Source organism: Myodes glareolus, chromosome 11, assembly GCF_982192425.1.
Source record: "Myodes glareolus chromosome 11, mMyoGla1.1, whole genome shotgun sequence".
Classification (NCBI taxonomy): domain Eukaryota; kingdom Metazoa; phylum Chordata; class Mammalia; order Rodentia; family Cricetidae; genus Myodes; species Myodes glareolus.
The window spans coordinates 52784869-52812434 of NC_142036.1; the positions used below are offsets into that span (position 1 = coordinate 52784869).

The following is a 27566-nucleotide window of genomic DNA, read 5'->3' on the forward strand; positions in this document are numbered from 1 at the left end:
CTGTTTGGAGATGATCCAGCAGTTACACCGGCTGCTCTTCCAGAGGTCCTGAGTTCAATTCCCAGCAATTACATGGCAGCTCACAATCCAGTGCCCTCTTCTTGGGTGCAGACATACATAAGAAAGCACCAATATACATAAAATATATAAATAAATAAATCTTAAAAGGAAAGTTACAGGCCAGCCAGGGCTATGTGGTGGTTTGAGTATGAATAGTGCCTCCATAAGCTCATATATTTGAAAGTTTGGTCTCCAGGTGGTGAAACTGTGAAAAAGATCAGGAGGTGTGGCCTTGTTAGAAGAGATGTGTCACTGGGGGTGACAGAAGCCCACACTAGGCCCATTCTAGCTTTCTTCCTGCTTGCTGTCTGCAGATCAGGATGTAAGTTCTCAGTTATCAGTCCAGCACCCGGCCTGCCTGCCTGCCTGCCATGCCATGCCCTGCCCTGCCCGCCTGCCTGCCTGCCATGCTTGCCACCATAGGGAGCTGGGTTTTGGGAGCTGGGAAACAGTAAAGGCAAGGTCAAAGAATGAACACAGGGAATGGAGTCTGGGGAATGAAAGATAAGTGAGATTTCTGAAGTAGCTGACATAATTGAGATAAACATTACAATATCACTAAACCGATGGCTTGAAGACACACATTAGTGATAATGCAGTATGCAGTGGGGATGAGGAGCCAGAAGCAGTGCAGTGCTCCAGAGCCCTCCTCCCCTCCTGAGAGTGATGTGGAGGCCAGGGGAGGGAGGCAACTGTTCGAATCCCAGAGCGTAAGCCATGTTTTCACAGAATGACCAGCGGCCATCTGCCCTGAGATTACGTCATGTGTAAGACCTTGTGGTCCTCTGAGACTCTGTACCAGCAAGAACTTGGTATTCACCACGGATCTGACATCTTGCATTCACATTTCTGTTTCATTCTAGGAAGTAAGTGTCGGTGAGACCGTTTTATAGTCAACACACTAAGACTGAGGGTATATGACACCTTGACATGCCTCCTCCCTCTGGTCCCAAGAGAAGTCCCGGTGGACCGCAACCTGCTTAAAATTCACAGTAAAAATGTCTCATGTGAACAGACCCTTTCCTTTTAGAAACATGACATTTCCTCTTCTCCTTTTAACTTTAGACAAAAAAGGAAGACATTATCCTTCATAAAGACTTAAAATAGCTCTTTTCTCTGACCACTGACTCCAGTTTGAACACAGAACCCCTTTGAGAGGAACAAGGTGCTCCTCTCCAGTCTCATACGCATGCGCTGAGAAGAAGCCTACCTGTACTGAGAGCTTTACAGGGACTGAGGAATCGTTCAGCGGAGACAGGGGCAGCATGATGGAGAACCATGCGAGGTTAGTTCATGGGCCCAAGCAAGCTACAGGAAAAGAAGAGGAAAGGAAAAGAGAAACAGACGTTTTCACTTTATGTGCCCCAGAGTTAAAGAACAACAGTGTCAGAAATTTAAGGTTTGATGATCCGAAGGATAAAATGAATATTATTTTTAAAATTCCATAAATTTAAATATGACTCTCAAATAACTGAAATAAAACTGACGGCCACACACAGTCGACTAAAGCCTGAATCTTTTAATAGCATCTATCAAAAGAATATATTACAATGTCAGAAGAGATATCCTAATGTACAGACCTGTTTTCAAGCACAGAAGTGAGAATCTATAGTTGACACTCCTGGCAGGATTTACAAATGCTATCTAAAGGCTTAACTCCTGAATTCAGGGTGCTTGTATAGCATCACGCTATCTACATAGCCGGTAGAGCAAGCTGCCTTACACTGTCTTCTGGTATTTGTATCTGCCTGAGGGTAGAGGCATGCATCCGGAAGCCTGATGATCAAAGCCACCCAACTACTGGTACAAGTTGCACCCCTGAGATGTGAATCCTAAGGTGGTTTTACATAAGAATCATCTCATTGGGCTGGAGAGATGGCTCAGAGGTCCTGAGTTCAATTCCCAGCACCCACATGGTGCTAACAACCATCTGTAATAAGATCTAGCACCCTCTTTTGGGCTGCAGTCAGAACACTGTATACATAATAAATAAATCTTTTAAAAAATTATCTAGCTGATTTGTTACAAAATCTGTTCATTAAAAAACCCCAAGAAGATAGGAATTACTGATATGTAAACAAAGGAAATAAAATAGAATGGCAGGTTTAGAACTCTGTTCCCAAGAGTCTTAAAATTCTCAAAAATCACCTTTAGCGTTCTCAGTTGTCTGAGCCTGGAATAATACCACTTAAAAAAATTATTTTATACATATATTCTGCTTCTGTAAGTCTGAAGTCACAAGACCAGTGAGAGTAAATCAAGCTTGACCATGCAGACATAAAGCCTGCAACACCAATCTAATCCAAAGATAAGAGAGAGAGGTGCCCAACACACCCGTTTTCATCCTCAGTTCAAGAAAACAAGACTGCTCGCCACACCACTAATGATAAGTGCTCATTGGAAATTAGCTTCTCAGAGGTGTGTGTGATGCTGGAGTTCCAAGCTAGGGTCTTGTTGGTGTTTGCTAAATATAGACGCTACCACTGAGCTACACCATCACTCTCCTACTGTAGATCCGAGACATTCACTTCTTACGCAAAAACAAACTCAAGGGACTGATCGGGTATAATGAGAGAATGACATGGTACTCACCTGTCTGAATGCACATACTGAGCAGGAGGTGGACTGAGTAAGACGCCAAGAAAGCAACTAGCAGCAGCAAGAAACTAAAATATAAAAGAACACAGAATTACGTTTTCCCCAAACGTGTTCTTTTCATGACATCTCATTACAGATTTCTTCAGTCAGACGGTCATAGGGAGTGTCTCTGAGTAGTACAACTACAGATATTAAGGAAATGACTACTCTGTATTCACCATGATGTACTTAAATGAAAATATAGTGCTTTGAAAATTAAAAGAGAAATCAAAAGAAATAAACTTTACTTAAAACACAAACCAGTTCCTCATTTCGCACTGTCTGCTGACTGCCAGCTCAGCATTCAGTGAGCTACACATTCCTTTTAGTCATTTTCCTTTAAGTCTCACTGTCTTATTTTTGCTGTCTCCCCAAATCCCACCCCCGCCCTCCAGTGACGTGGGCCCATTAACCAGAGCTTTACTGTAATAACAAGATGCTGATTCCTAGGCTCTGTAGAACATATGCCTCTTTCCAGATCACACCCACAACAATTAACACATTTCTAATGACGTATTTAAAAACTCATCGAAACAAACAGCACAAATGATTCCTATTTATTCTCAGGAAAAGCCTCACAGGGCAGGCTTCTGGCTATCCTGCTGCCCCCAGTGCACCACACGAAACATCCAGAAATGCTCTTTGTGACTCACGTAATACATATTAGTAAGCAGCAAGCAATCATTAAACTGACATCGGAGACTTTACAACAGCAAAAGGACATTTGATTTGATGCAGTGAGTCCCCATCAGTGCTTAAGACCTGCATCTTAAGACTCATTATAAAAAACATGAATTTTTCAAAGAGCCATAAAAAAGAGGCTCTCTGATTATGAGTTGCTAATATGTTCTGTGTAGTTTTTAAAACTGTCAAAGCTTTTGAAAACATCCCACAACAAAAGCGAAGTGGGCTACTTAAAAGCTGATTTGCTTATCGAGAAACCTGGAAAAAGGGGAGGAAATAAAATAAGACCTTGCATTTTAAGTTGGCTTTCACTGACAAAACTAGCAAAAGGAACCTGGTGCTAGATGCTCAGTTCGAGATCTGGTTCCAAGAGATTTCAGAGATTAGAGCAGAGATGAACATGCAGAACCCAGGCCAGCAAGTGACTGTAAAACAACGAATATACAAAGCACTATATGAACACCAGCCAGAAAACTATGGGGCTAGCTGGCCGTGGTGGTTTGCAAGAGAATGGCCCCTTAGGCTCATGGCAGTTGGTGATCAAATTAGGAAGGACTGGGAGGTGTGTTTGCCCAGTGCCTCTGTGGATAAGATGTAAGCTCTCAGTTACCGCTCCAGTGCCATGCCTGCCTGTCTGCCGCCAGCCACACTCCCCAGCATGATGGTAATGGACTAACCCTTTGACACTGTAAGCCAAGTCCCCAATTAAATGCTTTCTTTTATAAGCTGCCTTGGTCACGATGCCTATTCACAGCAATAGAAAGGATAATGACAATGACCCATAACCAACTCCTGAAAGTAGGCACAGAATATATGCCAGGCTCCAGAGCATTAAAGAAGCAGCGGGAGAGAAGAATAGTTTATTTGCACTTAAAAAATTGCTATTAACTTGCATGATTGACAAGTTTTGCTTCACACTGGACAACCTGACATAAATTAACTTGGATATGAGGTTTTACAAAATTATAAATGAATATAAATCAAGTTTTTTTTTTTCAAATCTCAGCCACATTTTTAGATTAGTAAAAGTCAGCATGAGCCTTGAACTGCACAATGAGGACTGGGCTAACAATGAGGTCTTAGCGATACCATGGCTGTCCTTGTGTCATAGTGCAACACATCACTCACGCTCACGGTGAAGCTGGAAAGACACACCACTACACTGCTCACGGTGAAGCTGGGAAGACAAACCACTACACTGCCAATCACAAAAGTACAGAACATGCTTTTACATCTAGTACAGAGTATTCACCGAGTAAATAATCAAATGATATAATAAATACCCATGCATTTATTATACTACTATACACTTTTACTGTCATTGCTGTCGGTTTGTTTGTTTGGTTTTTGAGGCCGGGTCTCATGGGTCTCACATAGCTTAGGCTGGCTTTGAACTTATGTGGCTGAGGAGGACCATGAATTCCTGATCTTCTTGTCTCTACCTCCCAACTACCAGGATTATAGGTGTGTAGCAATTCCTTCTTGTTACAGAGCGTTAATTGTAAAATGGTCTCGGACCCGTCCTTCAGGTCCTTCAGAAAGGGCCTGTTGGGCACAGGGGAGCTTCAGGTGTGCACTGCCCTGAAGACCTCCCAGGGGAACAAGGTGGGGAATGACAGGGATGATCCTGGTCTCAGGAGTGAGTGTGTTTGTGTCTTAGTCTTAAAGAAAAAGTTTAAAAAGTAAAATATGAAACTAAGAGTAGACTAAATTTTTTAAAAGCTTATAGAATAAGGACAGGAAGAAAGGAAAAGTTGATTTTATATGGTAAATAACATATTTGTATTTTAAGCTGTTATATCAAGAATCAAAAAGTTCAAAACAAAACAAAACAAGTCCCTTAAAACCAGTCTGCCAACCAGGCAGTGGTAGTGTACTCCTTTTGAGTTCGAGGTCAGGCTGATTCACAGACTGACTTCCAGGACAGCGAAAGCTACATAGAGAAACCCTGTTTCAAAATAAAAATAAAAAATAAAAAAATAAAAAAAAACACAAGAAAAACAAAGCAAAACAAACAAATAGAAAGTCCTCCAGCCCCTCTCACCGTCCTGCCCTGCTCAGGAGCGACACTCTTCTGTCACTAAATCCCTTGTGTAGTGAGAGGCACAAACACCATGACGTCACTTTGTAGGAGACATTACACTGCATGCTTTAGCCCAGGAGCGGCAGGCGGCACTAGACAGTGTGAGCGGCTTTGCCAACAACGAATCAGGCTAGGGCTACACTGCACAACTGTTAGCAATGACTACGCCATTTGGTAAAACTCCTCTATTTTGGTTAAACAATGACAATTTGCAAGCTAAAGTCACGAGGTTCTGAGAACTAAAGTAACCTGTTTGTCTAGATGCTCACCCTCTGTGCCCTGTGGACCCTAGTAATGGGAGACTAGGAAAGCGCTTACCTAGCACATGCCTTTCTCACTGCTCACCTTACTTCCCTAGCAACCTCTACCAACTACCTGCCATGAAGAGGAAATTTTCAGTGGCCTTCCTCCTTTCCATTTTGTGCTCTATAACTACCCTGGCCCATAAGCCAATAGACTCTGATTCTTATGCCAGAGCCCCCCTCGGCAGGTCCTTTTCCAACCAAGGCCTGTGCTGTCTTAAGAGTCACTGACTCCCAACTTGATGGTCTTACAAGAATACGCATTCCTCAAGCAGTACATGATGGTAAGTAGGATTCCTCCAAACTACAGAGTAGCTAGGTACAAGGGTAACAAAACAATGTCAAAGCCTCTAGTTGAAATAACCCAACTAGAAAAGGTAGACCAGTAACTTCTGGAATCAAGATTCTTTATCAAAATAAATAAAGTGATGATAAACTAAGAAAACAGGCCTCACCTAAATCCAAGGATACCGGTATTAGCCATCACATAAGCCAAGCCAAGGATGCCACTTCCCATGATGGCGTTCATCACATTAAAGACTGAGAAACCAAAGGAAACACCCGGAGATCTCTGTCGGTGAGGTTCCTGTAAACATATAATTTAACTACTTTAAAAGTTTGTCAAAACATCACTGTCAAATTATGGAGCTGATATACAAACCTGAGGATCTGTGTGCAACACTAACTAGCTAACCAGGACAGGGTTAGCTCTTCTGTCATAGAACACAAGCTAAAGTCATCTGGGAAGAGGAAACCTCAGTTTGGAGGATACCCTCATTAGACTAGCCTGCATCAATCAATTTTCCCGATTGATATGGAATGGCACGACCCACTTTGGGTGGTTTCTGCCTCCTCGTTCCTGCCCTGACTTCTCTTCATGACGGGCTGTAGTTGTAAAATGGAATAAACCCGTTGCTCCCCAACGTGCTTTTGGTCATGGCCTTTGTCACTGTCACACCAATAGAAAGCAGATTTGGATACAGTACTTGTTCCTTTCCTTTTCACCTACTGGTGCAACTCGAGGAACCTAGCCTTCCAGAAAAATTACCTCCTCCAGTACAAGGCCCAGGCTGGCTTTCATGGGAGCCTCGGCCTTTCTTGAGACTTGAATTCAAGAGATCAAGATAAGGGAAGCAGAGGGTGGAGACTGAGGAAAGGAAGAGGCCTTACCTCACGTGACTCCTGAAGAATTCCCCCTGTCAGCATGGAACTGCTGTCCTTAACTGTTCCTCCCCAAGTCCTAGGGCTGCAAAACTAACCTTTTATTCATATACCTAGTGAATTAAGTCTGCCCAGCAAGGATCATCGCGAATGCCTTACAGGTACAATAGAAGCAAACTGTCACAGTCCAAGGAGTGGAGTCCCAGGCCTGAGAAGCAGTTCTGGGTTAGGGTGTCTAGCATGCCCAAGGCCCTGGGCTGGACCTTCAGCACCGAAGAGGGGGCCAGGACCCTGGGGCACACACAGTGCACTACATCTGCTTGAGGTTAAGGACGAGCTATGTGCATTTTAACAGATCCCTCTCTTCGTCTTTACTCTCATGGACTTCTATATTAAAGTGCCTACCGCTCACCTTTCCCTTCGCCCGTCCAGAAAAGAAATATCTCGATTCTTGTAATTTTCTCACAAGACTAGAGGAAATTGAAAGGCAACAAAGATACAAAACAACTGTGAGTCACCAAACCCTAGCTCATCCCGCCGATGTCCCAAACTCCACTCTCGACTCAGGGCGCCAAGCTGCTACCACATTCCAAACTCGGCTGGGGTCAGTGGTTCAAGTCCCACCCTGGAATCCATCCCCCTCCCCCCACCTCCATTCCAGAACTCTTCTAGCAAGCTCTGAAGGATGCCACAGGGCACCAGACCCGCGCTGCTAGCGGAGCCCACTTACGTTGCTTAGCAACGGGCTCCACTCTTCCGCAGCCGCAGCCTCCTCGGGCTGCTGGGCAGAGACGTACCAGCCCGGCTGGGCTTGGATGCTGCCCTGAGACGCTTGCATGCTGCCCCGCTCCCGACTACCAAGTCCATCAGCGAGCTTCTGGCCCGGCCCCACTCGCCCTGTTGAGTCGCGTCAGGGGCGGAGTTACGGGCCTGGCCCTTCCGGGTTCCCGTAGCTCACCGGGGCCAGGAAGAGTGGAGCGTGTCCGTCCACGAAATCTGACTTTTACGCTCCCTCTGCGGCCAACAGTGATGACGTCACCGAGAGCACGCCCGCCCTTCGGAGACCCATTTCTGATCTGTACCAGAGCATGAGGTGAGTGAGGGTTCTGGTCCCTAGCCGGCCTCGATGACGCTGGCCTTGGGAAGGTGAGGCTGGTGAGGCGGCTTCCGTGTCCTGGGTGATGCGAAAGACCTGACGGTCAGCCAGCGGCAGAACCCGTGCTCTCATCTCCCGCCCAACGAGCGCGGAAAAGCCACCAGGCCATTAATCTTCTTGGTCAACTGGCTCCTAAGTAACCCAAGACCCTTGGTGAGGATTGGGGTATAGCTCAGTGGTTGAACGATTGCCTGGCATGAGTAATGCCCAATATTAGGTTCCCAGTACTAAAAGTCTTTTCATGAGTTTTTATCCACATTTTACAAATGATAAATGGACACCTAGAATTACTCGGTGTCAGTGTAGTTCATTAAGTACTAGTATAAACCTAAACTTCATTGCTTTATATTATAGGAATCTCTGACAGGATCCTTTGCCACTGGCTTGGTATTTTAAAAGATGAAGTGAATAATTAATACTGTGCTTCAAACACACAGTCGAGCCTCGACATCAAAATACCAAAGCCTTTCCTTATAGGTAAGACACGGGGCAGTACAGTATGAATGACGTCCTGGCAATGTACTAAGGTCATGTGGAAGGGGCGGGCATCTCATTTATCCAGACTGACCTGGAGGGTGGCCTTCAATTGCTGAGCCTCCTGCCTTCCCTTCTGAGTGGAGTATTGGGATCAGAGGTCTGCACCATCATACTCATTATACAGTGCTGAAAGCCCATGCGTTTGTGTGTGCAGGCTAGGCAGACACTCTTCCAGCTGAGCTATATCCCCAGCCTTTAAGGTCATTCTTGAGCTTGGTCTCAAATGCATCCCGGGCTGGCCTTGAACTTTTAGTCTTCCCTGTCTCCCTGTTGCTGAGATTACAGGCAGGCAACACCATGCCTGATATAAGTGAGACTGAGGATAGACCCCAAGGCTTCATGCACGCTAGGCAAGCCGCCTCTTAAGCCTTGCTGAACCGCTTACAGCCACACAACTTTGGGTGATTGACTTACTCCCTACAAACTTCATAATATAGCGTCTGATACAATAGCCCATAAGAATATCCTAGGAAGTTTTCCCACTGGTGGCATCATCTGTCATAGCCGCTTCATTTAAAGGTGCTCTTTTCTCAACTTTCACACAATCCTATATGTGTTCCATAGAAACTGTGAACAGAGGTCATTGAGTATAGGAGGTTGCTGGACAGCTAGTCCTCTGTTACAAGGGCAAGTGGACTGAAGATGGAAATTTATTGTTTAAACAATCACAAAGATTGTACCGTCCGGCAGGAGAGACTGTCTTCCCATGTCATTCTGACTTTTTTTCAGCACTTAGCAGGTGCTTTGAAAGAGAATGTATATTTTCATTCTCAAAAGCCTTTGTGAATGTCGTTATAGGTAGTTTGATGGTGTTTTTCAAATCTTCTTCCTAGAATCTTATGGAAGCCATTCGGATTCTCAAGGAGACTTCTGCAAGTAGCACGGAGTCACCCCAGTGAATCAGTGTCTTTGTCTGCATTGACAAGGAGGTCGTTGGTACCGAGGCTTAGGAAAGCACGTAGCATTTTTTGGTTGGGTCAAAGACAAGGATTCTCAGCCATGCCAAAAATAGAAGCAAGTGTGAGAGATACTGAACTATTTTCCCCGCCCTCCGAGGTGCGAGGAATGACAGAACTTGATAGAACAGCTTTTAAAAAGACGGTGTCCATCCCAGTGCTCAAAGTGAGAAAAGAAGTAGTCAACAGGTTGATGCGAGCCCTCAAGAGGGTGGCTCTGCAGCGCCCGGGCATAAAGCGTGTCATTGAAGACCCTGACGATGGAGATACTAGACTAATCATGTTGGATCCCTTCAAAATGCTGACCGTTGATTCCTTTGAGAAAGCAGAACTTGGGGTTTTAGAAGAACTTGCTGTCAACCCACAGCTGTCCGAATACAATTTGGAGCTAACTTACGAGAATTTTAAATCAGAGGAAATTTTGAGAGCTGTGCTTCCTGAGGGTCAAGACGTGACCTCGGGGTTCAGCAGGGTTGGACACATTGCACACCTGAATCTCCGAGATCATCAGCTCCCGTTCAAGCATTTGATTGGTAGGTGTATTTTAGTCAGATTCATGTTCTAGGAAAAGAAGACTCATTCTGATTTGAGTGCTTAAGTTTCTATTTTAAAATGCTAACTTGCGGAAGCAAAGTAGTTTCGTTTTAATTTGAAGCCAGATTGTAAGCACCACCCATGTTTTGAAGAGCATTTTGGATATATCTTCTCCGAAGTCACAGGATTGGCATAGACTATGGGTCTCCCCATCACAGAAAAGCTCTGTTCTGTAGTGAATATCATTCTTTCGGTCCAAAAAGCCATTAGGCCTTTGGAACGATGTTCAATACTAGGTTTCAAAAATTCCAGTGTTTTAGAATCAAATATACCATGCCATTCATATGCTGATTTGACTAATTAAGTCTCTTCTTTCCGTGAAGCACTTTAAGACATTTTAAGTATTCCCAGCCATTTAGAAGCTGGGAAGTAATGTACTACTATTGTAGCTCCCCAGAGACCCAAGGCCTTTACTTTTTAGACAGAAGACTAATCAAAATCATATTTTATATAAGTACTCACTGTATATGCATTCTGTAGATTAGTACTCTTTTAATATAGTAATTTTCAAAACTTGTGGGGATTCTCAGTTTTAAAATGCAGTATTTAGTGTTTTGCATGGTTAGGACTTGAGGCTGCTTTTCTGCTTCTCTCTGCTCCTGCACAGCAGTGAGCCCTAGAGTGGGGACTAGGTGCACTGTCAGATGTGGGCTTTCATGTAGTACCTGCCTACCCCAACACAAAGCATTCTGTGCCCATTCTTGCTTTTTAGTTTTCTATAAAGTGCTCAGGGTCTTAAAACACTCTGGCCTGAGCTACAGCTTAGCAGGCTTACAAATAGGTGCAAAGCCCTAAGTTTTAGCTATGGAATTTTAGAATTATTTTAATGTTTTGTCTCACAAGTTAGTGGAAGGCCGTGACTGTATGGCCAGCACAAACTGGACTTGATGAATGGGGAAAAAAGGATACAAAGTTGGGTGGGGAGAGGAGGAGAATGGATCTGGGAGGAGATGGGGAGGGGAGTTAATAGCCTCAAAATTCATTGTGCAAATTCTCAAAAAAAATTTTTTTAATTGAGTTCATATATTTGAAACAGAACACAGTGAGTGAGCCATTATTTCATTATCTTATCATATTCCGAGTTCTGAAATTCTCATTGTATTCTAGCGAATTTATATTCAGTGCATTTTACTAACTTACAGATGCAATTCTTTCCTTATGAAATGAGAGCATATAGATCTTTATAAAATTTTGAAATGTTGATGAAAAGATATAGACTTAATTAAAGGGCAACAGTAAGTCAGTTTTATGTATAATATTGTCTTTGAAGCTTTTCTGCTATGATAAATATTCGACTAAAAGAACAATTGAAGGGGCTGGAGAGATGGCTCAGTGGTTAAGAGCACTGACTGCTCTTCCAGAGGACCCGGATTCAATTCCCAGCACCCACATGGCAGCTCACAACTGTCTGAAGATCCAGTTGCAGGAGACCTGACACCTTCACACCAATGCACATAAAATAAAGTTAAATAAACCATAAAAAATATTTTTTAAAAAAAGAACAGTTGAAGTAAAAGAACATTTTTAATTTAGGTTGAACTCGGAAGAACCTGTGTCTCATTGGTTGTAAACATTGCTGGCTGAGAGTACATTTCCAGGCTGGAGGCATTTGTTTCAAACCCACAGTAAGAGACACCACTGGTGTGAGGACAGCAGGGACAAGCTTGTCGTTGTTAGCATCTCGGGGGCCACTTGTTGCTCAGGGTCTTCACAGCTTCTCATTCCGTTCTTTGCCAGTGTCATGTTTGCTTTTATCTGCATATATTTAACAAGAATATGGAAAAACAACAGACCACAAGTCCTCAAAAAAATATTTTAAAGGTATCCATACATATTCTGTATGTACTACAAGCTGTCAGTCATTAGCTCATCTCTTTGTTTTTTAGAATTGTAGGCAAAATTACACACACCAAGTACAGTTTTTATTTGCAAGCCAAAAGAAAATGTAATTAATTTCTGTTAAGTATTTTTAACTTTAATTTCACAAACACTAAGCAGTATATATAATGAATTTTCATCTTTTAGGCCAAGTTATGATTGACAAAAACCCAGGAATCACCTCTGCAGTAAATAAAACCAGCAATATTGACAATACATACCGAAATTTCCAAATGGAGGTGCTGTCTGGAGAGGAGAATATGCTGACCAAGGTACCGTGCTGTTTTCCCAGCCCAAAGTGAACAGAAAACTGGCGCTCGGAGTCCAGACAGCGCATGTTCATCTACCCAGGGTTGAAGTGCTGTGCAAGACTGAACAACTTCTGTGATCCGAGCCTAGAAGAGGATTCCGTTAAATCCTGCTATCATGGTAGTGGAGCAGTCCGTCAGTAGAGTCTTTAGCTCTGTAATGCAGTGAATTGCCATGGACAGCGACAGAACACACTGCGGAACTGTGTGTACAAAGTAGTTCTTGAGACATCCACCTGCCGGGTTATTCCTGGGCAGACGGTTGGCGGGGCGGGGGGGGGGGGGACACTTAAACTTTCCAGCTCTGGCCAGAAACATGTGGTTTGGTACAAGGGGAGAAAGTAATATACCAATATGAGATGAGGGCCCAGGAAACAGCAGAAAGACATAGCAGATTTGTCTAACTTAGGAACTTTCTGGTTTTTGATTCTTTGTTCATAAAACGAGGGGCTTAAAATGTCTAATTTATAGACATGAAATTTGTAAAATTTCAGTAATTGTCATCTAAAAACATAGATACCTCAAATTCTAACATGTCTCCCTTTGCTTGCTGTGTGAAGTGTTCTGTGAGAGGGAGGTTCAGATGCTTCATGCTGGTAACATAAGCCAGTTGGTTGGCCTCTCTGCAGCATTCCTCATGGGAATTGGAGTCAACTTTATGGCCCTTTAGGATGGGAACAACTATTTGACTTTGGAGAGCTGACTTTTCTCATGGAAAAGGTGAATGCAAGATATTAACTGGCCCCAGAAATGGTATAAACACCAGGATTCTAATCAAAATGTTTTTAAGTGAAGTTATTTGTTCCTGTGATAGTAACGTTTACATGTATGTTCTTATGTCTGCATGCATAACCTATCCAGTTTCAGTGGACAGACTTTAAATCCTGTGAGATTAACTAAAAACATTATACCCTTTTCAGGTTCGAGAAAACAACTACACGTATGAGTTTGATTTCTCCAAAGTCTACTGGAACCCTCGTCTTTCCACAGAACACGGCCGGATCACTGAACTTCTCAATCCTGGAGATGTCTTGTTTGATGTTTTTGCGGGGGTTGGGCCCTTTGCCATTCCGGCAGCAAGGAAAAACTGCACCGTATTTGCCAATGATCTTAATCCTGAGTCTCACAAATGGCTGTTGCACAACTGTAAACTAAATAAAGTTGACCAAAAAGTGAAAGTCTTTAACATGGATGGAAAAGACTTCCTTCAGGGACCAGTCAGAGAAGAGTTAATGCTTCGGCTCGGACCGTCAACCGAAGCAAAACCCTCTATCCACATCGTCATGAACTTGCCCGCAAAGGCCATAGAGTTTCTCAGTGTTTTCAAGTCCCTTCTAGATGGGCAGCCATGCAGCAGTGAGCGCCTCCCAACAGTGCACTGTTACTGTTTCTCCAAAGATGCCAGTCCTGCTAAGGATGCTTGTCAGCAAGCTGGAGCTGTGTTAGGCATTTCCTTGGAGGCAGGTAGTTCAGTTCACTTTGTGAGAAATGTGGCCCCTAACAAGGAAATGCTGTGCATCACCTTCCAGATTCCTGCTGCTACTCTCTACGGGAACCAGGCCCTGAGTCTAGGTGAGCAAGTTCTTCAGACTGGAGCTTGTGTGTTGTGGGGTGTGTGTGTGTGTGTGTGTGTGTGTGTGTAAAGTTTGGAAGTGGGGAAATTAAACTAGTTCCAGTCATTTTGTGTGTGACACCTTGCCACTTATAGAATTCCTCAAGTTTTAGCATGGTGCATGGTTTAGTCTAATAGACTTGTTTTGTTAAAATAATTAATCCACAGCAATGTTTTTTAAGTTGACTGAATGGAAAAAAATCTTAACTTTTTTTTAAAGTGTATTTAATTGTTAAAAATCCTCTAAAATGGGCTTTCTGAATTTGTTACAGAGAATTTTGAAGAGCCATCGCTTAAACGGCAGAGGACAGATGATTCCTTCTCAGAACCACAAATTACATCAAATTCTTAGCTCGAAAACTTTTCTACATCTCCCCAGTAAATTTTTTTTGTGAAGAAGTACAATTTGTATGATTTTGTAAACTTTAAATATTGGGTATTTGTTATTGAACCCTTATGTTTTGCTCTTACAAATAGAATATTACCAAAGTAAAATTTAACCGAAATAAGCTGAACCTGTATAACAGACTGTTCTGTTGTTGGAATTTCAGGCATGCACCGCCATTATCCAGTATAGTTTTCAAATAAAATTGGTATGGGCCAGTAAGATGGCTCAGTAGGTAAAGGCAGTTGCTGCCAAGCCTGGAGGCCTGAGTTTGATCCCTGAAACCAACATGTGAAAGGAGAAACTCCTGAAAGTTTCCCTCTGACCTCACGTATGCATCAAGGCACTTGTGCGTGCACACATATGCAAAATAAATGAACCAAAGAATCTAAATTATATAATGATTTTATAATCCAAGATACTTTCATTAAATAAATGTACTTTCAATAGTGTCTGTCCCTTGGAAAGAGTTTTTAAAGGTTGAGTGACTATATTCTGCTTAACTAGGAAAGCATTTAACTACATTGTAGTTATTAGTGGAAAAACATAATCAACTTATATCTTCTCTACTACCAATTAGCAGATGAGGAATAGGAAAACCACATCTTCCAGGTCACATCTGGGATAATGGCCTATGACATGAGGATTTTCTTACATTTTCACGGTTGAAAAATAGTAACATTTTGTGACATGCAACGTACATGAAATTTGAGTTTTGGGGTTTTGGTGCATGAAGTTTCATTGGCACCTGCCCTCCCTGTTAGTTTTCAGGGACTGTAGACTACCGTGAGTCTACAGCTGCTCACGATAGACACCAGAGTGGAACAGTTGCAGCACACACCTCGAGGTGACACTCGCGGCCATACTGCAGCTTGGCATGCTTCAGATCCTAGGGACATGGTTGTGTCTCAACAGATAGCATTTTAAATGGTCTGCTTATCACCGGGCTACACATTGTGGTTTGAGACAAAAGTCTCATATTATAGCTCAGTCTGACCCAGAATTCACTGTATAGCCCAGGGTGGACTTGAACTCACAACAGCCCTCCTGCCTCAGCCTCCCACATGCTGAGATTACAGGTGAGTCACCACACCCAGCTTCACAAGTTTCCTTTTTTTGGTATGTAATGCATACTCATATATCAGGATAAATGGATCTTAGGGATGTTATGCTTTGACGGTTCAGAGGGGTATAAATCATTTTGCTATCACTTAGATAACAAGGCATCTATACCCTTGACTAAAAGAAAGGGAGAAAGAGAGAGAGAGAAAGGAAGGAAGAAAGAATGAAAATGCAATGTATTACCACACCAAGTGCCTGTCTGAACTTTTAGATAATTCACAAAAATTCAAAAACCTCAGCCAGAGTAGCAAATAAAACAAAAATAAGGCTATAACTTACCTTTAAGTCCCCAAATGACTTTAAGCCAATTTAAAAAAGCCATTTGCTGTTGCTGAGTGAATTGTGTTTGAATGCAGCAACTGAAGAACTGTGTCCAGAGAAAATAAACATGTTTAAGAGGATTGGCCTTTGACGAGAACAGTTGTTCGGCTCAGAACAGAGGGAGCACTGTCAGTAAGCAACTGAGAAGGTGAAGGATTCTGCCCTGGCTTTGAAGGGGCTGACAGATGTTGCTAATACTGCCCAGTTCTTTGAAGCTTTGTGCCCAGGCTTGGAATAACTAAAGATTAGCCACCATGACTGCTCTCTGCATGGAACTGGGAATGGAAAAGAAGCTATGAATGAAAAACACTATCATGTACAACTAAAGTAGAATTTGCCAAGTCTCTAATAAATGATTTTTTAAAAAGTCTATGGAGCAGAGGGCCTAGTTGGACCTGTTTAGAAAGCCCATGAGAATGTAAGAGTTTAAAGGTTATACCTGCTCACCGTGTTATCCAGCAAGTGCCTTGTGAACAGGCTGCAGTCTCTCAGACGTGAGGGAGTGAGCTGTATCTGTGGGAAACCTCATCTGCTTTCGTGACTAACAGTCCTCCAGTTCGTTGAGTTTTGTCAACTCAAACAAAGTTTTTTTTTAGTTTTGAGGCTAACTTGTGCCACCTAATTTAATTTGTTTATCAAGAGTAAAGTTTGTAATTTAAAAGAATACAGTTTTTTAAAATTGTGTGTGTGTGTGCGCGCGCGCGCGTGCACGTGCGCACACACCATGGAACACTTGTGGAGGTCAGAGGATAGCTTCGTGCATTTGGTTTTTCCTACCTGTATGTGGTTTCTGGAGATTGAACTCAAGGCCTCAGGCTTCCGAGGTAGAAACCCTTACCTGCTGCACTTCACTGGCCCTCAAGGTTACCATTTTCAGCTTTTGATCCAATGCAAATTTTTCTCAACCAGAAGAACCGTCCTTAAATATTATTCTGGAATACTGAATAACCTCAGAAATTAACTTCATGCAGACTTGGGACGTGACGTCTTTTAGAAGTTTGGTATTTTGGGGTATGTGTTACAAGGGCCGAGGGAATTGTCGCCACAAACTATTTACGGCAGTTAAGGAGTTTCCACCAGGAAAACTAGAACCTACTCACGTACCCTGTAATGACAGATAATCAAGAAAAGAATGTAATCCTCTTGAAAAGGCCTTCCTTCTCCTCCCAGAAGCCAGGGCTTGCCAAATGGAAAGCCCAGTGACAGGTCAAGGGGACACGCCCCCTTGAGTTGTTGGGTGGAGGTATGCTGGAAACACGTTAAGACAGGACAGGCTTTTGTCATTGCTCTTGGTTGCCCACCAGAACTTGATGGTAAGACCCTATTGCTAGAGACACCACATACTTTGGTCATAAGACATGGAGAAGTCTAGCTGATAATCAGGAATCTCCCTCCCTACTGATAAGCTGTCATAGCTTTGTAGGCTGCTGTGGGTGGAGGAGGAATGCCAAAAGTTTACTCAGACGTGAACAATAACGGCCAGGTTGGTAGGTATGCCAAAGGTGTGACTCAGCATGAATGTCATGGGGGTGACCAACGACTTTCCAACTGGCGTTCAGGCCTGCTCCACGGGAGGAAACTCATGACTTGCACTATAAATCTGGCCCAGAAGCCATGGTTGAGGAGCTCATGGGTACCAAGAATAGAATCTACTATCAGTCTTCTAAACAGGTGTAATATCAAACTGCAGTCTAAACTCTGTATAGCCATAGATTAGTACAGCGCTCGAACTTCAGTGGGAAAGTTTCTTTGTATAGGGAATGATGATTAAGGCAGAAACTCACAACTGAACGCTCAGCTATGCTAGGACATCAATATTACCACCACTGCCACCCCACAAAGCTCGGGGACCATCACAGAAGAGGGGACAAGAAGATTGAAAGAGCCAAAGATCAGGGGGGACTAGAGGAAAACCGTGTTGTCTGCAAATAACAGGAACACTGCACTCACCTGTGGTTGCTTGCATATGATAAAGTTAGTAAACATTCTAAGGGAGGAGGTAGCGTGAGCTCCCACCCCGAGCTGAAGAGCTATTGGTAGAGGATTGCTTCTGGGAAAGGGTTCTTTTTTTTTTTTTTAAGGATGACGTCATTGATAGGTCTGCCGTGCTCCAGTGGATGGCCCCACACCTAGGAGTTAACACAAGCTGGATGTGGTGGGTTACTACAGACAAAAGACATGAAGTTGGGACCGGGTAGGGGAGGTAGGGGTGAGTCTTGGAAGGGTAATGTGAAGGCGAATATGATCAAAATATATTGTATGTAATTCTCAAGGAATTTATACATTTTTAAATATCTTCCAAGTTATAAATAAACTTGGTTAAGGGGCTGGAGAGATGGCTCAGTGGTTAAGAGCATTGCCTGCTCTTCCAAAGGTCCTGAGTTCAATTCCCAGCAACCACATGGTGGCTCACAACCATCTGTAATGAGGTGTGGTGTCCTCTTCTGGTCTTCAAGCATACACACAGACAGAATATTGTATACATAATAAATAAATAAATATTTTAAAAAAAAAAACCTTGGTTAATGTTCTAGTTTCATTTCTGTTCATGTGGGACAAAGTCACTTATGGGGGAAAGAGGTTTGTTTCAGCTAATACTTTGAGACTATGATCCATCACTGTAAGGAAGTCAAGGCAGGAACTTCAAGTAAGTAACTGAGCCATCCTCAGGGAGAAGCAGAGAGAAATGAATGCCTCTGTACTTGTACTCACCTTGATATTTCCACTTAGCTCAGGACCCCTGCCTAGGCAAGGGTGCTGCACACAGTAACTTGAAACAGTTCCCCCCACAGACATGCCCACAGGTCAACCCAATATAGACCAGGTCATCATCGATGCTTTAGCTAACCGTCATAGTTGATACTGGATGTTCATTCATGGATTAAGACAGAATTAGCCCATTTGAAAAGACAGTTGTGAAGATAAAATGTGTATTATTTAATTAATGAATTAATTAATTAATTAATGATTCATGAATGTTAATTTCAATACCATGAAACAATCAGACGTCCAATTACAGACATTAACATAAAATTCTGCTTAATTATATCTTGACTTTTATCAATAAAATTGTGAAAAGTTTTTCAATCTCATTATGTAAGTTTCACATAGTGCTCTTAATTAATTTGTTACTTAGCCAGAAAGGCCTAAAATATTTACTATGTGGACCTCTAGTTGACAACATTGGCTATAAACTTCAGAAGCCTGGAAGGCGAATGTAATGAGTGAAGGCAATTAACATAAATGGTGGGAAGCACAGGGAGGTAGTAAGTGAAACGTCGAGAAAACAGAAAGAATATATGATGTGTAAGTTACAGTCCTAGTTTTCTATCTGTGAGCATTTAAATACAATTTGTTCTAAAAACAACCCAAGTAATAGAAACTGAGATAGGTGATGAAGCACAGGTGAGAAAGGTCACGAGGCATGAAGGATACATAGGTTACTCACTCACACGTATGAAGTGTATATATAAAGAGTATATATGAACAGTCTCCTTTTAGTTATCCTGCAGCAGGCAAAATATACAATGTGATTATAAATGAAAAAATATTGACTTGCTGTGGTGATATTTTGTAACAGGAGCCTTGAAGTTCCAGGCTTTTACGTCTTCTGCTCAGGGTCCATTAAAGACGCCACGGAGAGCTAAAGAGGACCAGAAATCTGAGAGTGAAGACATCTGCTCACAGCAGGAATCGTCTGCCCATAATTCCTTATTCTTTTCTCTTCAATCCATCATTTCCCATCGTTCCTTCTTGTTCTCACTTGTTCTTCTACCTTGTTCTAATGTTACAAATATTCCCAGTCATATATACCCTTAAAACCAGCAATTCCCCAGCCCTAGTAGGGTCCAGGGCCAGAATTCTTTTGCCCTATAAGAAGTCAGATAAGAGTTTTCACACACACACATACACACACAGAGACAGAGAGACAGAGAGACAGAGAGATCTACAGGAATGGCTAGTACATGTCCAATGAACTCCTTAGTGGAGAAAGTTAAGGAAGTAAATAAATCAGGGAATTCTAGAGGGGAAGGTTAGTGTGCCACACTGCATTTTTAGGTGGTAGATAAAAGAGTCAAAAGATTTATTTTCAGTAAAATTATGAATATGGCATGGATTATATTTTAAATCAGTGTGCTGCTTCTTTTCTTCCAGTATGCATAGAATCGGGTAACCAGGCAACCTACGTAAACAGTTAGGAAGAAACTGATGGTTCTTGAATGTGATAGCACATACACCAGACACGTAGGTTTTTACGGGCCTAGGTCTGGAGTTAGATTAGACTTACTGCTCTAAGCAAAGAAGAGACCCAGGCCTCTCAATGACCATTTCCGGGCTCTACTGTTCTCAGCTGTGCTGATTGTGGGTGTTGTGGGTCTTTCTCTGGGTTGCAGTTAACTATGTCTTCTGCTGTCCTTGAGAGTAAAACACAGCAGTAAATTTCCTGAATTAAAATCATCATTAAACAGAGGTAAAAGTGAGCATAATAGGAATTTTTTAAGTGTGGCAAAATCAGAACAGCAGTCCCTTTGTGTAACTCTCTCTCTCTCTCTCTCTCTCTTTTTTTTTTTTTTTTTTTTTTTTGGCGAGTGATTGGGATGTTTCAAGACACGTTTTTTTCTGTGTAACAGCCCTAGCTGTCCTGGAACTAGCTCTTGTAGACCAGGCTGGCCGCGAACTCAAAGAGATCTGTCTGCCTCTGCCTCCCAAGTGCTGGGATCAAAGGCATGTGCCACCACCACCTGGCCCCATCTGTGAATATCTTAAATGTGATGCTCTATGCCTGCACCCTAAGCACTGATAAATATCACTACCTGCTGATAAAGATAAGTGCAGGAAGGCAGATCTCTGCATTTACCTAGGAGAGAGGGACAAGGACTGGCAGTGGGAGACTTTTCTGAACTAGGAAATTAATTCCCAAATGTGTAATAGAAAGGGAGTTAGCTACAGAGAAAATCCACAGCAAAGGACAACCACTTTATTCACAAAGCAATAATGCCAAACAGCCTTGCTTTTTGGTTTAGCCTTTCTCAGATCCCTTGGTTTTGATAAGTCATTTGTGAAAAGCCTGCTGAGCAATTACGGTATAATGTTGTGACTTGTAGCAATTTTATTTGTGCTCTAACAAAAAAAGCTTCCCTGGAGATCAGAGGGCAGAGCTAGCCACTAGTTAACTGTAAAGACCAGGCAATGGTAACACACACACTTTTAATCTCAGCACCTTGAAGGAAGACACAGGAAATGACGCGGCTGGGTGGAGAGAGGAAGTGATAAGGCAGGGTGGAGTCAGAAGCTTGGCTCCTTGGGCTGAGAAGTTGGCAAGGTAAGAGGTAGCTGTGGCTTGCTCCTCTGTCTCTCTGATTTTGGGGCATTTACCCTAATATCTGACTCCAGGTTTTTACTATTAAGATCAATTAGAAATCTCACTACTTCTGGCATCCAACTTTGGGGCACGAATTCATGAAAAAGCTGCTGGCCACAGGCACAGGCCAGAGCTGCACGCAGCTGGAGTTTCCCGACCCATTCAGCTAGGTTTTTCTTTCTTTTCCCAAAGCACTCTGAGCAGGTCTGGGGTTTGTCTATTGCAAAGCCTCTGTACAGTAAACTCCACAGGCATTTGGGAGGAGTTAGTCGCTTTTGCACACCCCCCTCGCCCCATGCAGATGGCCAGCTCTTTGGCTTCTTTTCTCCCTGTGGGTTGTAGCTTTTGCTTGAACCCCCTTCTCAGGCTGTTGCCCAACTTCTCAGGTAGCTGCCTTGAAACCTGCTCGGGTTTCTACTATTCTATGCAGCAGCTTAGTAATGTAGTTAGTTATGCACTTTATTGTCAGCTGAATCGTTATCATCAGCAGATTTGGTGAGACAATTGGGAATTCTTAAAGGAAGGAATGATTTAAAAGAGAGAGTCTTTTCTCATGGTAAAGCATGGGAAACACTATTACAATGGAGAGTTAAACTCATGGTCAACTTTTAATAGAATTATCCCTCAAGACTGGAGAGACCTGGTTATAGCAGTCCTGGAGCCTGGGCCTCAATTACAAGGGAGGACCTGGTGGAAAGATGAGGCTAAGACCATTGAAAAATGAAGGAGGACTAAAGTTAATAGAACTCTCTCAAGAGCAACTTCTTGGAGAGGGAGATTATGTTAATATACAAAAGCAATCTCTATATGATGATCCACCCTAGCTTTATGCTGCACAGCAGCTTTGAATGCTTGGGACAGAATTGAAGAAACAGGAAAAAAAACCTGAGTCTTTTACTAGAATTATTCAGGGTCCAAAAGAACCTTTCACTGGTTTCTTTCAAAGATTGACTTCAGCAGTCCAAATTAATAAGCTAGACAAATAATAATTGAATCTCTGGCTTTTGAAAATGCTAATGCACAATGCAAAAGGGTAATTAGGCCATTAAAGGCAAAATTAGCATCCTTGGAGGAATGGATCTGAGATATAATTAATGTTGAATCTTACAACATGATGATTCTTAAATAGGAGAGGGATTTCCAGAGGTTTGAAAAAAAAAATCAAAATGTCAAATGTTTCAGTTGCTGTAAACAAGGTCACCTAAAAGGGGATTGTAAACCTGGTATTACTAGAAACAATGTTTTTTTTTTTCCTAAACATAATCCAAACAAAAGGCCTCTCCCTACTGGAGTATGTAGAAGGTGTAGCAAAGACTGACACTGGGCCAATGAATACAGATCAACAAGGGACCAACAGGGTAACTCTTTGCCATCAAGAAAAACTTTGAGTGTGGGGGTATACTCACACCAGCTCCCATGTCATTCCTTGTCATTATGTGGGAAACTCCTCCCCAGAGCAACTGAAAGATTATATTTGAACAAGAGAGACCTCTTGATTAGAAGAGGTAAAAAAATTCATCAAACAGACTAATTTATATGACTATCAAATGCTTCTCATTTGATCAGATATAACTTGTCAAAAGGGAACCTCCCTAAAGTTAGGGGCAGGATTTTTTTTTTTTCTTTCAGGAGAATGAAGGCATCTAGCTAAGGAATCTAAAGACCACTGGACAAATGAGGCCTAAAGAAAAAGAACAAATCATCCAGAAAAAAATATCTCAAGAAAAAAAGTAAATTGGCCTATTGGTATATCACATCTACAACAGGAAAAAAATTTCATAAATCTTCCCAAATGGTTGTTTCTGCTGTTCTCTACATACATATAATGCAAATGGTTTTTTTGTAGTACCAGTCCAATTAAAGATTAAAGCTGGCTTTGGAGTTAAGAGTGTGGCTCTCTCCTTCTCTAAACCCAAGCATGATTGTTAATGTAAAATCCAAAATCTTTGTCTCATGTCAGAAGAGCCACCTGATCTGGGACAGAAGAAAACAAAGATGAAGGGATTATTTTATTGCCACTAATCTTAAAATTCTTTCGTTTTATTTTGACTCTTTAACATCTTTTTTTTTTAATATTTTATTGATATTTATTGAGCTCTACATTTTTCTCTGCTCCCCTCCCTGCCACTCTCCCCCACTTCAATCCTCCCCCAAGGACCCCATTCTACCAATTTACTCAGGAGATCTTGTCATTTTCTACTTTCTACTTCCCATGTAGATTAGATCTATGTAAGTCTCTCTTAGTGTCCACATTGTTGTCTAAGTTCTCTGGGATTGTGGTTTGTAGGCAGGCTTTCTTTGCTTTATGTTTAAAAACCACCTATGAGTGAGTGCATATGATAATTGTCTTTCTGTGTCTGGATTACGTCACTCAAAATAATGTTTTCTAGCTCCATTTTCCTGCAAAATTCAAACTGTCGTTCTTTTTTTTTCTGCTGTGTAGTACTCCATTGTGTAAATGTACCACATTTTCCTTATTCATTCTTCTATCTAAGGGCATTTAGGTTGTTTCCAGGTTCTGGATATGACAAACAAAGCTGCTATGAACATAGTTGAGCACATGTCCTTGTGGCATGATTGAACATCCTTTGGATATACACCCCAAAGTGGTATTACTGGGTCTTGAGGAAGGTTGTTTCCTAATTTTCTGAGAAATCGCCACACTGACATTCAAAGGGGTTGTACCAGCTTGTATTCCCACCAGCAATGCAGAAGTGTTCCCTTTTCCCCACAACCTCTCCAGCATAAGTTGTCATCAGTGTTTTTGATCTTGGCCATTCTTATAGGTGTAAGATGGAATCTTAGAGTTGATTTGATTTGCATTTCTCTGATGACTAAGGATGTTGAATATTTCCTTAAGTATCTTTCAGCCATTTTATATTCCTCTGTTGAGAGTTCTCTGTTTAGGTCTGTACTCCATTTTTTTTATTGGATTATGTGATCTTTTGGTGTCCAATTTCTTGAGTTCTTTGTATATTTTAGAGATCAGACCTCTGTCTGATGTGGGGTTAGTAAAGATCTTTTCCCATTCTGTAGGCTGTCGTTTTGTCTTGTTGACCGTGTCTTTTGCTTTACAGAAGCTTTTCAGTTTCAGGAGGTCCCATTTATTAATTGTTTCTCTCAGTGTTTGTGCTGCTGGGGTTATATTTAGGAAATGTTCTCCAGTGCCAATGTGTTCAAGTGTACTTCCCACTTTCTCTTCTGTAAGGTTAAGTGTGGCTGGCTTCATGTTGAAGTCTTTGATCCATTTGGACTTGAGTTTTGTGCATGGTGATAAATATGGGTCTATCTTCATTTTTCTACATGTTGATATCCAGTTATGCCAGCAGTTAAATATGCTTTCTTTTTTCCATTTGATAGTTTTTGCTTCTTTATAAAAGATTAGGTGTTTGAAGATGTGTGGATTGATATCCGGGTCTTCTATTCAGTTCCATTGGTCCTCCTGTCTGTTCTTATGCCAATACCAGGCTGTTTTTAGTACTGTAGCTCTGTAGTAGAGTTTGAAGTCAGGGATTGTGATGCCTCCAGAAGTTCTTTTATACACAGGATTGCTTTGGCTATCCTGGGTTTTTTGTTTTTCCAAATGAAGTTGAGTACCGTTCTTTCGAGGTCTTTGAAGAATTTTGCTCCTGCCTACCCAGGAGCATGGGAGGTCTTTCCACTTTCTGGTGTCTTCTTCAATTTCTTTCTTCAAAGATTTAAAGTTCTTGTCACACAAGTCTTCCACTTGTTTGGTTAGAGTTACTCCGAGATATTTTATGCTATTTGTGGCTATTATGAAGGGTGTTGACTCTCTGATTTTTTTCCCCAGCCCCTTTGTCATCTAACAGCTTTTCTTAAGGTATAAATATTATCTCAAAATTTATAAGATTAATATATGTTTTAAACTTTTTGTCATAATATCAGTTGTCATAGAGTACTAATTCTAGAAAAAGGCTTCATCTGTCTTCCTGTACATAATTTTAGGGTCGAATCTTATCAGTTTTCTGTAGTGAACTATGGCTATGTTTAACGGTGACATTTGAAGTCTCCCAAAGGAGGAAGGAGCCCCACAACAATGATTCCACCAGGACTATGATAACACCACTAAGCTTAAAAATGCCACCTAAAGATTGGCTTTGAACTACAAACTACTCATAGCAATTTCAAGGTGACTAGCTGAGATGACCCAGCCTCACAGACCATTCTTGTCAGGACATGAGACAAGCCCTGCACTTTCCTATTATGCAGAGACTAGACAACAATGATATAGCTACCATTCCTGGGACTTGAAAATTAACCCAATTTTTTTTTTTACGAATCCCTGAAAGATGCCATTGCCCCCAGACAACAGGAAGTATATTTAAGAACAAAATGCCCCCATTCCCAAGAGGTGGGCGTAGTGGTCTGTTCTGTTCCTTTAAGGGGCAACCCATGCTCACTTCTACTTCCCCCCTCCCCCCCTTGCCTGCTGAGGCAAGCTGATCTTCAGCTTCCAGCCTGGGTCCCTTCCTTTTCCATCTTTTCCCATCTTTCTCTCAAAGAAGCATCTTCTATCTCTCCCTTCTCCCCATTTCTCCCCTTCCACCTTCTATTTTTCTCTCTCCTCTTCTCCCCTTTCCCCTCCATAACCCACTAAATAAATATCCAACCTTACTCTTTATGGCATGCCTATCTCTGTCTCTTGCCTGCTGTGTGGCTCCCTGCCCAGGACCAGCTGCCTTTGGAGACTCTTGTGGCATGGTCTTGTGGTGTTCCCATCTGTCTGTCTCTCCTTGTGGGACTGGCTGCCCCATTGAGGTCTCTCAGGAACTGTGCCATCCCTGCCTGGGCCTGGCTTCTCTCGGAACCACTGCCCACTGCCTGCTGCCACCTGCAGCATGCTACTTCAGGGACCTGCAGGTGGTCTCATGGCCTACTGCCTGTCTCTGCCCCTTGGGAATCCACAGCATTTTTACTTAAACCATAGCAGTAGGATGGGTGGTTTTTGACCTTTCATTGGGTTATAGCTATTTGTCATTGCTTAGAGGGGTTGGTTACAAGTTGTTATTGGTAATACTCAGGAAAAAAGCTAAACAAAGGAGTTTAGATTCAAGGTTCTTGTTTTGAAAAGAAAATGGGGTGATATAGATACAATAGGATATAAAGGTAGATTATTGAGTCTACTTTGAAAAGAAAAGGGGGAATATAGAACTAGGATAAAAAGGTTAATTATTGGATCTACTCTTTGTTGGAGCCCACAAGCCCACAAGACTATGCAGTAAATGTACAGCTGGCAGATCTATTAGACTACTCCATGGGAAATATATATATATCCATATCCGCATGGAGAAATCCACTCAGCAGAGCTGTGGAAACACTTGTCTTTTGGAAAAGCCGTTGTCAAATCTGTAAAAACCTCATGAAGCCATGATTCCTCCCTTTAAAATGGGATCCATTCCCCCAAAAACCTCAGCAGTGTAACTTCCTCCTGCCACAAGGGCAATGGAATGACCTTCCCACATTCCTCCCACACCACGGGGTCTGACTGCAATAACATTCATTCTTTGTTCTAAAAGTGAAATTTACATAAAGTCAACCCCTCCCCCACAATTATCTTTGCTAACAGACTATGCAGGAATTTCAAAAAGATAGAAAGACATTGTCCAGGGTTCAGGGACATTTAGTAACTTATCTAATGGTTTGGAATGTGGGGTATTTCTCCTTGGATATTGGCCCTTCCTGGGTGATGTCACCTGTTTTGGAGCACTGCTTTGTCAGGTTTTACCTGCCTCTGTGATTCTGAAATGCATGGGATATCATTGCTTTGCCTATGGATTTTGTAAAACCATGTCTGTAAAAACTAAAACCTGGTGGAGATCACCCCTTCTTCTTCTCTCTGCTTCTCCATCCAAAGGACTAAAGAACTTGTAGAGGTAACATATGTGAGTTGATTTAATCCATTTACCCTCAGATCCAATTATCCAGGTTTTCACTTGCCATAAAGAATCCTAGCTGGACGCTTAGGGGGTGCTGAGGCTGGTACTCAAGGCCCCTGACAACTTATAAAACAAAAAAGCAACTACTAGTTTTAAATATTTTACATTGATATGGATTTTTGTATATTGATACCAATTTAAGGTTGTTTTGGTTAGAATATACATTTCTACTCTTGTTCAAGGTATTGTACCTATACAGTTCCTTTAACAATGCAATGCAAATTTCTAGTCCTTGAACGTTATTATTACCAACTACTTAGGATATGGAAATGCATGCTAGTAATTAGTCACCAATTACAATCAATCTTGTAGTCATATTAGGTATGTTTTCAAGGTCAAACAGAGATATAGTTTAGACAGACAGATCATCCTCAAACAGTTCAGAGATCTGTCTGCAGAATATGGTATTTAAGATGTTTTAATAACAGGTTCTTTATTTTTTTTATGACAA

General features: G+C 42.0%; 2 protein-coding genes across 6 annotated transcripts in view; one reads left to right on the forward strand and one right to left on the reverse strand.

Moving 5' to 3' along the window:
* Slc38a6 (solute carrier family 38 member 6) overlaps nucleotides 1-7854 on the reverse strand; it is a 59345-nt gene extending 51491 nt beyond the window's left edge. The window contains exons 1-3 of one of the 3 annotated variants that reach the window (XM_048415399.3): nucleotides 7658-7854; nucleotides 6222-6352; nucleotides 2653-2726 (exon numbers count right to left, since the gene is read on the reverse strand). In XM_048415399.3, the coding sequence (XP_048271356.3) occupies nucleotides 2653-2726; nucleotides 6222-6352; nucleotides 7658-7765 (313 nt within the window). In that variant the 5' untranslated portion in view covers nucleotides 7766-7854. Of the gene's footprint in view, nucleotides 1-1270; nucleotides 1369-2652; nucleotides 2727-6221; nucleotides 6353-6814; nucleotides 6891-7657 lie in introns of those variants that run through there. The other 2 variants (XM_087911753.1, XM_048415400.3) reach the window with 2 other exon arrangements.
* A 26-nt stretch (nucleotides 7855-7880) lies between these two features.
* Trmt5 (tRNA methyltransferase 5) lies at nucleotides 7881-14805 on the forward strand. Of its 3 annotated transcripts, none has more exons than XM_087911752.1 (6): nucleotides 7881-8020; nucleotides 8438-8560; nucleotides 9454-10109; nucleotides 12196-12320; nucleotides 13277-13928; nucleotides 14241-14805. In XM_087911752.1, exons 3-6 carry the CDS (start codon nucleotides 9620-9622, stop codon nucleotides 14318-14320), a joined length of 1347 nt encoding a protein of 448 aa, XP_087767878.1. In that variant the 5' UTR covers nucleotides 7881-8020; nucleotides 8438-8560; nucleotides 9454-9619; the 3' UTR covers nucleotides 14321-14805. The 3 variants fall into 3 exon arrangements, with proteins under 3 accessions (XP_087767878.1, XP_048271355.3, XP_048271354.3); XM_048415398.3 differs by having other exon boundaries at nucleotides 8451-8560; XM_048415397.3 differs by lacking the exon at nucleotides 8438-8560.
* Nucleotides 14806-27566: the final 12761 nt, after the last annotated feature.

Coding starts and splice junctions, on each gene's coding strand:
- Trmt5 (XM_048415397.3), top strand. Junction 10,110..12,195: donor CCCGTTCAAGCATTTGATTG/GTAGGTGTATTT, acceptor TTCATCTTTTAG/GCCAAGTTATGATTGACAAA. Junction 13,929..14,240: donor GAACCAGGCCCTGAGTCTAG/GTGAGCAAGTTC, acceptor AATTTGTTACAG/AGAATTTTGAAGAGCCATCG.